At 34.3% G+C, this 9,996-nt stretch overlaps 1 protein-coding gene across 1 annotated transcript; it reads left to right on the top strand.

Annotated features, from left to right (window-relative positions):
* The first annotated feature begins 2,187 nt into the window (after positions 1–2,187).
* On the top strand, positions 2,188–9,795 carry LOC101220976 (basic leucine zipper and W2 domain-containing protein 2). The gene is made up of 8 exons (XM_004138856.3): positions 2,188–2,342; positions 3,030–3,053; positions 3,926–4,031; positions 4,133–4,201; positions 6,818–7,311; positions 7,504–7,765; positions 9,105–9,313; positions 9,425–9,795. The coding sequence occupies exons 1-8, from the start codon at positions 2,338–2,340 to the stop codon at positions 9,489–9,491; spliced, it is 1,236 nt and encodes a 411-aa protein (XP_004138904.1). The 5' UTR covers positions 2,188–2,337; the 3' UTR covers positions 9,492–9,795.
* Positions 9,796–9,996: the final 201 nt, after the last annotated feature.

Below are 9,996 nucleotides of genomic sequence, written 5' to 3'. Positions count from 1 at the left end.
ATCAAAAAGAAAGAAAATAAATGGACTATAAAGAAATAGAGAAGAGAACAGGAAAAAAAAGAAAAAAAAGGAAAGAATGACTTAATAATGAGAAGTTTAATCTAGAAAAAAGAGATATCATTAGCTAGAGGTGTAAACGGGTTTGGTTGAGAGACATTCTCAACCCAACTCATATTTTAAGGTTGGATGGGTTGGCAACCTGAATAGCCCAAATTAATTTTTCAACCCAACCCAAAATATATGGGTTAGGTTGGGTTGGATTGTCGGGTTATATTATTTTTATGATTATTATTTCCAACCCAACTATTGTTTAGCTTTCTAAATGATCGTTTACCTTCTTACATGATCGTTTATGGATAGTTGCAAATTTAACCGTTAGACTCAAAATAATGAAGTGTATAGCAACATTTTAAATTTGCAAATATAGCAAAATTTGTCAAATTCTATTAATTATAGAAGTTTATCACTAATAGACCATGTTGCAAATATTGGTCTATCACTAATAGACCATATGAGTCTATGAGCGATATAAGTTTATCAACGATAGTTTTGCTATATTTGCAATTTTTTAAATGTTGCTATATTTTTAATTATTATTGATAAAATGGTCATCAATTACAACTACCTAATTTGTATTAAATAAATAATATATATATATATATATATATATTATTAATTCGGGTTGGGTTGGGTTGAACCAAAATTTTCAACCCACAACCCAAATCCAACCCAACTCGAAAAAAACCAAAATTTTCAACCAAACTCAACCCATATAATATGGATTTGATAGTTTAGATTGTCGAGTTGTTCAGGTTAGACTTGGACCCCTATCATTAGCAATTATTGTTTTTAATTATGAGATTTGTTGACTGTATAGATATTTTGTTACTAAAATATATACTACTTTATGCAAAATAAATAGAAAAATAATTTTTTTGAAAAATGTTTGTATGAAAATTTATGGTTTTTATTTATTTATTTAATAATTTAAATGTAAAATTATAAGGTTAGTTTTCATAAATATAACAAAACACCCAAATATTGATGATATGTGTAACAAAATAAAAAAGCTTATAATATTTTTTTCAGGTTTGCTCTTTAATATTGCAAACAATTTTTCAATTTTTTTCTTGTTGTTTGTGATTTACTCATCTCCTTTTCATATTATTACTTCTTTTTCTTCATATTCCCACTTGCTTTTGTTCGTGATTTATTCATTTCTTATGCTAGAAATTTTTCCTTCTTCGTCACCTCTCATATATTTTTCTTTCTTTTTTCACTTCTTCAAATTTTGACTTGATAAACGATCTTCTGTCATCTCTCATATATTTCCTCTTCCAGATCTAAATGATCTTGGCTCAAGATCATGTACCAAATACAGAAGATCTTGGTACACGATCTTAAACAAAAATCATTTACATCTTGATACATAATCGTGTACCAAATCTAAACGATATTGGTACACGATTTTGTACAAAATATAAATGATCTTGATACGATCACGAACCAAGATCGTTTACATATAGTATAATGATAATTTAGATATTGGTACGTGATTGTGTATCATTTCCTATACGATCTCCGTATCATGACAAGATTGTGTAGGAAATGATACACGATCGTGTACCATGATCGTTTAGAAGAAGAATTATATGCATGTGTGATCGATTAATCACGTATTAACTGAGACATTGTTAATATTTTTTTATTGTAGGTCCGTGAATTTTTTTCATTTTCAAAACTATTCTAGATTTTGTAATATTTTTACCAAATGGTTATACTTTTAAACAAATCTAAAAAACAAGCAATAAAGGAAGAAAATGAGTGTTTATGACTTTAGCCCATTTATATAGAATAGATAGATATATAATAGAGTAGGAAGCTATAAAAATACAATATTAATAATAATAAAGAAACCATGGAGGCATTTACGTCTTCACCCAAATAACAAAAGAATTTGCAAATTTGCGAATTTGCGAATTTGCGAATTTCCTGATCTGACGCGTAGAATGTGGGTCCCCACTCACCTCACCTGACAAACGCTACTTCGAAAGACCGTACGATATTATGCGATAACGTAACAATAATTACAATTTTGCAATAGAGCCCTTACTTTTACACCATAATTACAATTAGGCCGCCTTATTTCATGCTTATTACACTCTGCTCTCACTATATAAATTACCCCACTAGCAATCCATTTCTCGTTTTCCTTTTCTCCCTTTTCTCTTCCTCTGTTCCTTTCCTTGTGCCCTCCCTCCGTCATCTTCTACCGACGAACTCAAGCGACTTTTACAGACTCATTCACCTTCCTCCGATCCTTACTCGTCTTGGTTTATGAGGTTCCGATCTCCTCCTTTTCTTTCTTTTTTCCTCTCTATCAAAAATTTTCTTTTTTATCTTTCGAAAGTTAGGTCTGGCCGATGATTTCGATTTGGGTTCCATGGATCTGTTCACTTTGTTCTCTCGGTCACTTGCGGTTTCAGATTCGGGCCTTTATTATGCACAATTTTCTCATAATTGATTTGTGTTCTTGTTACTTCTTACTTTTTATTTTTGGTATTGTATTGATCTTCTGGCTTGGGATTAACCCATCGCCTTTTATTCTCAACTTTTCGGATTTTTTTCTAGGTCATTGTGGATCTGGTTTATTGGTTTGTCTGGACCAAAAAGATTTAACTAATAACTTAATTAGGGTTTATTCTTTTGGTAAAAAAAGACACGTAGTTCTTTAAGCAAATTCTGTTCCATTTTCCTTTTTTTTTTTAAAACTTCTGTTTGTGACTTTCACTCTGTGAGTTAGATAAAAGCCCCATTGGTGATGTGATGTCGACAAATTACCAAGTTTTTTAACGCACATCAGAGGTCTTCTTAATATTTAGTAATAGAAGAAGCGCCTTTCTCGACTCTCCAGTTACTCCTTCCTCCTCGCGAAAAGCGTGTTTTTTTATATATAGTTTCTTTCGCCATGTACTTTGTAATCTGACTCATTTTTATCTTTTGTGGATCTTGTTTTCTTGCACATGCAGCTCGAAGGAGAAACCCACTCTTGGGTAAGCCTTGTTCTACTATTATCATCTTCTACTTTGTGTATTCTTTTAATGAAATTAGTTTCTTGTTAACTTTTTTGACATGATTGATGTGTTTTAGATGGTTATTACGTTCTGATACAAGTGTTCATTTTTTTTCTCTTTATAGTATTTGACTGTGGTTTCTCAGTTATCTGTTCATGGAGTTTTTGGGTTATTTTTGATATGTTGAGGCATTGCATTGTAGTGTGGAGCTAGATCTAGTTAGTTAATATTTGCTGAACTTGCAGTCATTCAGAAGGATAAGAAGATAGATTACATGCGTGTTCCCCTTCTTCTCATCTTAATAAAATCCCTAAGAAAAGAAAAAAATGATTGTGATACCTTGATGGTTACCGTATAGTAGTATCTCCCATTATTTATTCAGTTTTTTACATGGTCCGAGGGTGTAAATGTAAATGAATGTTTTTTACATTTTATCAATTTCAATGCTTTGCATTGTATTATCTCATTCTTGATCACTGAACTAAGACGTCGTCTACTTTTGCTGCTTTTTGACTGAAGTTAGTTTTGGTTATTCTTCCATTCTCTGATAGTTACTATTTTAGAGTAAGAAATTGTGTTTCTTATTCTGACAGAGTAGAGAACAATTATGCATTTTTTCTATTTATATCTGTCGTATGTGAATATGCTCTTTCCATTCTAAGGTTTAGACTTTGCGGGGCAGTTTTGTTTGCTCTTAAAGTGTGTTCCTGTTCCAATTTTAGTGTATGATGCTACTGTTTGGTTGTTCAGGAATGTTATATTGCCTACACATCCTTAAATTTTTTGAAACGTATTCTTGTTATCATTGACTTGTCATACTTACCTTCACCCCTTATTGTTTGACTTGACAGTGGCACGCGGATTAAGACCCGCAAACGGAATATTACGATACCGCTGGACCCTGCGTCTTTTTCTGATGCAGTGGTCCAGATCTATCTGGATAATGCTGGTGATTTGGTAATTGTTGCACCATCTTTCATGATAGCCAAGATATTTTTCTGCATAAATATGTTGTTGATTGACAATTTTATCTGTCTAAGCATGATTTTCTTGTACAGGAACTCATTGCCAGGAACATTGAGTCTTCAGAACTTGACTTCTCAAGATACGGGGATACCTTCTTTGAGGTATTCATTTTGATGGTGTTATATGCTTACACACTTTCAGTACTGGATACAATATTGTCTGATGTGAACATCTTTTTTGGGTTCTTAATTCCTTTAATATTGTTTTACGACAAGATTGTCATACTCTTACTGATGACAGATTCTTTTTGACTATGTACTCTTAATTCATTTCATGTCATTTTTTAGTTTCTTCATTGCTGATTGAAAATTTAATATTTTCTCCAACTCCTTCTCCGAGAAGCATTTGGTGACATTGATTGAACCCTAACCATCGGCAAATTATTATTTTTTCCATTGTGAATTTCAACTTGACAATTGTAGGAATGGCTAGCTCATAAATTCTAGATTTATAGGTAAATGAAGTAACCGTGTCCAATTTCTTTTAATGGCTTGTGTCTCTATTGTGTTGTGTCATTCCGTTGCCTTGTATTTGCACTAGTGCTTCTTAGTGCCATTGGCAAGTAAGAAGTGGTTGACATGAATTTTCATATTTCTAGCTAACTATGGAATGTTCGAGTAGGCAGGCTCTGCAAATATTCTTGACTATTTTTGTTCATAGACTCATTTTGCACTGCTGGCATATATACTGTTTCTTTGGTGGTACTGGCTTAAGAATAATCTTCCTGAGTTATGCCAGGTGGTATTTATTGTGATGAGGTGTGAATGGATCTTGATTCATATTTCCATGCTCTCTCACGTAGTGATAGGGTTCTTAAATTAATTTGGCTCCTTAGAGCCCTACCGGAGACCCTGGTGTTTCATCTCACTTCTCAAGCAATGCGTTGATTTTGAGATTGCATATCAATTGATGGAGTCTAGTAGCTGTAGGGCAGAACGAAAGTCATTTTATCGTAGTTTATTATTTGGTCTTGGTGTTTGAGTTCAAAGTTGAAGAAATGAGAAGGTTTTCATATTTCATATTAGATTACTTCAGGGTAGCCACTGCAGTGATTGAGTGGTCTTCAGATTGTGTTTTTTCTTAGCTATCTTAGTTATTTAAGAATGTGAGTTATGATAACGGCCCAAGGGGGGGGTAAGTTATGATTAAGGTCCAAGGGGGTATGGTTGGCTGGGGAAAAATAAAATTTAGTATGGTTGGAGTGTGGATATGTAACTTTATCAAATGAAGGAAAGAAAATAAGTATAATAGTTCTTTCCAATTGGACTTTACAAGTGTGGACAGTGTATTTTGGAAATGATTTGGGTTTGGCCCGAGAGATCTGAATGTGGTCTTCAAGGGAAGGGAGGAAATGGGTATTTGAAGCTATTTTTTATTTCCTAACTTGTCACGCTGAAAAGATTCTTATAGTAATTACTTATTTAAATTAAAGCTAGAAATATGATTGACTAAGATAAACTCTTAAGATTCTTTTGTATGTTCCCTATATACAAGTTCTTCAGCCTCTTAAGTTGAATCACCTGGAAGGTAGTTAAGTTGAGGCAAATGGCGTGCATCACAAAAATTTTCTTTTGGTAGGATATTTGTATCTGTCAAGATCTCCTTAGCTGTGTTTTTGGATCTTTTATGCATTCTCTTGCAACTAAGATCTTTGATTTGGGCCCTCATGTCATACTTAGGCTGGTGCCTTCTACTCCCTTTGACTGTTCTTGTTCCTTTTGTTAATGAATTCCTTTGAAGTTGTTTGCGAAACCCAAGTGGAGCTGTTTCTGTTTGGTGTCTGGAGTTTGGGTTCGCGCATTCTCACAGAAGGGCGAATATAGATTGGATACAATCAGGAAGTTCCTCCTCAATTCACTTTTCAACGAGAAAGGCTGTTTTTTGTTGCTTGCAGGGGTGTGCGCTTTGTTATGGGTTTTTTGGGGAGAGAAATTTGAGTGTTTAGGGTGGGGAGGACCCTTGTTATCTTTGGGCCCCGGTGAGGTTTAATGCATCTCTCTAGGCTTCAATTTCGACGGCATTTTGTAATCAGTAATTACTCTTTAGGAAACAATTTACTCAGTTGGACTCCTTATCTTTAGGTGTTTTGTGGGATTAGTTTTCCTTGCATTCTTTCGTTTTTTCCTCCATGAAAGTAGTTGATTTTATTAAAAAAATCCTTTTACGCTTCTTTTCAAAATTATAGTGACAAAGAAATAAAAGTGTTTCAAACTGCATTGTCCTCAAATATATTATCTACATTTCTGGGATGCGAACACATTATGAATTATGAAGTTAGTGAATGTCTATAGGAATCCTACCAAAACTGAGCATGTTGAAAATACATCTAATATTCTTAGAGGACCACTGAAAGCAGTACATTCTTGATTTAAATATATGGTACTACTTCGTGGCTGCCATACAATGCCTACTCACTGTGGCATCTCAAGTTGGTGAAATATGTACATATATATATATTGCTTAACACTGTTTCTTGTATTTTCTATGACCTTACTTGAACATGACATGTTTTATAGGTTGTACAACTGTGTTCTTGAATTCTAAGGAGATTTTTTCTTGTATTTTCTTTTAGCTGGAATTATCTAATTAATTTTATGTGGAGATATCTCAATTCTCCTTCATTGGCAAAAATGCATTTTCATTTATGGATTTATGCATTGATAAGGAAGTGCAGCTAATTGGCATTTGGTTTCCACTAACATATGTTATACTTCCAGGTTATTTTCACTGGTGGACGGACGCAGCCTGGAACAACAAAACCTGATGAAGGAGAGCGCCATCCATACTCTATAATTGACTGTGAACCTAAACGTGAAGCCATTCTACCATCTGTTATCTACATACAGAAAATTTTGAGGCGGAGGCCATTTCTCATTAAGTATCTTGAAAATGTTATGCGACGATTTCTGCAGTCGCTGGAGTTCTTTGAGGAAAATGAGAGGAAAAAACTTGCAATTTTCACAGCTCTTGCCTTCTCACAGAAATTATCAGGCCTTCCTCCCGAGACTGTTTTTCAGCCATTGCTTAAGGATAATCTTGTGGCCAAAGGGCTAGTTCTTTCATTTATAACTGACTTTTTCAAGGAATATCTTATGGATAATAGCCTTGATGATTTGATTTCCATCCTCAAGAGGGGGAAAGTGGAAGACAATCTTCTGGAGTTCTTTCCCTCTGCTAAGCGATCTGCTGAGGGCTTTTCTGAGCATTTCACGTGAGTATATTATTTAATTTGTATAGTTAAGAAATATAATTTCTGGCCTTGTTGTACAGTATTTTGATATCGATTTTTTACAGAATTATGTGAAATAGTGGTAATCTAAGTTATATAATATATTGATTTTGGTTGCTCTTAGTAGTAGAGATTTGATGCTTGCATATTTAGCCAATTACTTTAATTTTTCAGAAAGGAAGGTCTGGTACCCTTGGTAGAATACAATGCCAAAAAAATGTTTGATGTGAAGCTAAGTGAAATGAAATCTGCTTTAACAACCCAAATAGCCGAGGAAAGTGACATTGCTGAAGTTATAGAAACTGTGAAGCACCGAATGAGAGATGCCAATTTACCCGATATCGAAGTTGTTCGAATTTTATGGGATGTCATAATGGATGCTGTTCAGTGGTCTGGAAAGAACCAACAGCAGAATGCTAATTCAGCTCTTCGCCAGGTAATCTTACTTACTCTTGCATATATTCCCCTCTTTTGTGTGCGTGTTATGAACGAACTGTTTTTGCTTTCTTTTCTTCCTCTTTTATTTTGAAGTATTGAACATAGAAAATACAAAAAAAGCACCAAAGATAACTACTCCCTCCCACCAGCCACTACCAATCCACCAAGAATCGACTCACTAAAATGATACTCTCTTCTAAAAATTATAATTCTCTTATTTATGGCCAAGTCACCTGTGCTGTAACTCATTGCTACTATGCCTTCACTAATAAGTGAAAACTTTAGTCAACTGTTATTCCCAATATCTCCCTTCCTAGTACTCTCACATGACCCAACTCCTTCAAACATTTCTCGTCTAAACAATAAATATAAACCACCACTGTAAGTCTAGCGAGCGAAATCCGTCTTCCCATTCCATTATCCCCAATAAGCCAATCTGTCAACTCCTGCCCTTAAAATTTATCTTTATTACCGCTAAGTTCCTTACGGGTTAATTGAATTGTAATTTCCTGCTGAGTAAATAGGGCTCCATGTAGAGGAGAAACTTTCCTTCTAAATAATGTTGTTTGCATCTCTACAATCCTTTCTAAGCAATTCTTCAAAGCCTTTTTCAACCAAAAACCTCGTGAAGTAGCACAGTATTTTTCTGGACAATCTTTCTACTTCCCTTGGAATTGCATCTATATATTGTTTGAACCATGAAACCTCCGAGGTTCTGTTGAGCGCTCATAATTTTTTATTAACATCCTGAAAAGGTCAAAAGCCCAAGGTTACACGATCTTGACCCTTGTTGAATCTTCTTTCTTAATGATATCTATGTGTTAAGTGGTTCAGTGTAAAAGGGACCGACTTTGTTGGAACTCTGCCGCCTAACTCTGACTTAGAGAAAGGTTCCACCTTCTAGTTGATGATAATTTTTTTTCAATTGTTTTCTACAACTTTATATTATTATTAGTTTTAAATAATATAAAAAACATTTAAGTTACAGTGCTTTTTACATATGTTTTGAGAAAACAACTTGGAAACAGAATCAAGGAGTTTGGTTTTGCTATTTTCATAATTTTGGAAAAATTCCTCTAAAATCTGGAAATGCAGAAACAGAAACGGTTATTAAGTGCCTTCCTTGGAAACTAGAAACAAATAAACTGAAGAAACAGAAATGTGATTACTAGAAGGTACATGAGCCAATGTCGTTCCTTTTATTGCTGAAGTCACTAATTATAGTTCAGTGGTTTGAAGCTGGTTTGGGCATGTCTTCCATGTCTTCCAAAGCTGTTGTCTGAAAATATAGACAAAAAAAGAAATGTTTTAGGTGTTGACCTTTTCGTTCTACACAGGTGAAAACATGGGCACAATTGTTGAATACCTTCTGTAGCACAGGGAAACTGGAGCTGGAGTTGATCTACAAAGTTCAGATGCAATGTTATGAGGATGCCAAGTTGATGAAACTTTTCCCTGAAATTGTAAGGTCTCTGTACGACCAGGATGTGCTTGCTGAGGACACCATACTCCATTGGTTCCGTAAAGGGACAAACCCCAAGGGCAGGTATGCCAATCATCCATCTTCCTCGTCCTTGATCTGCAGCTTTGTTTTGTTATTTACAAATCCTTTGTGTCTTTACTTACAAAATCTGCAATTATAAATGCAACATAACAGGCAGAGCTTCGTGAAGGCACTGGAACCTTTTGTGAATTGGCTGGAAGAGGCAGAAGAAGAGGAGTGAATATATATTGATGGTATCGTGTTGCAAACGCTGAAATCATATTCTAAAACCATCAATTTTCTGATTTCTTGCCTTCCAAGTTTGGTGTGTGTTCTCTCATGTACCAATAATTCTGAACGATTTACTAGCAATAATCTCCATGTAACGTTAATACTCTCTGGCTGTGGTTATGCAATCTTACTATGTTTGAGCTATTATTTTTGTTATTCCTCTTCATAAATACTGAGAAGACTTGTAGTGGCATCATTCTCTTCCTACTTTCATTTTATATTTATACAATGGGAGTTTCTGTTCCATTGTTTAATTTGCACATGTTATGTTAGCTTAATTGTTTCAGATGTTAGTTTGTTAATTTGGTAGGTGGTGGTGTTGAACTGGCTAGTCGGTTTTTGTTTTCATCGATAAAATAGTGAGATATTCACATGTATTTTGCTAAATAAAATAATGTGTAAATTATGTACAAGTGCAATTGAATTATATGGTGAGATCTCAACTTATATTTATA

Source organism: Cucumis sativus, chromosome 2, assembly GCF_000004075.3.
Source record: "Cucumis sativus cultivar 9930 chromosome 2, Cucumber_9930_V3, whole genome shotgun sequence".
Taxonomy (NCBI): domain Eukaryota; kingdom Viridiplantae; phylum Streptophyta; class Magnoliopsida; order Cucurbitales; family Cucurbitaceae; genus Cucumis; species Cucumis sativus.
Note: the sequence above shows the minus strand (reverse complement) of the source record. Positions and strands in the feature narration are given on the sequence as shown.

Coding starts and splice junctions, on each gene's coding strand:
- LOC101220976 (XM_004138856.3), top strand. Junction 3,054..3,925: donor AAGGAGAAACCCACTCTTGG/GTAAGCCTTGTT, acceptor TTGACTTGACAG/TGGCACGCGGATTAAGACCC. Junction 4,032..4,132: donor TGGATAATGCTGGTGATTTG/GTAATTGTTGCA, acceptor TTTCTTGTACAG/GAACTCATTGCCAGGAACAT.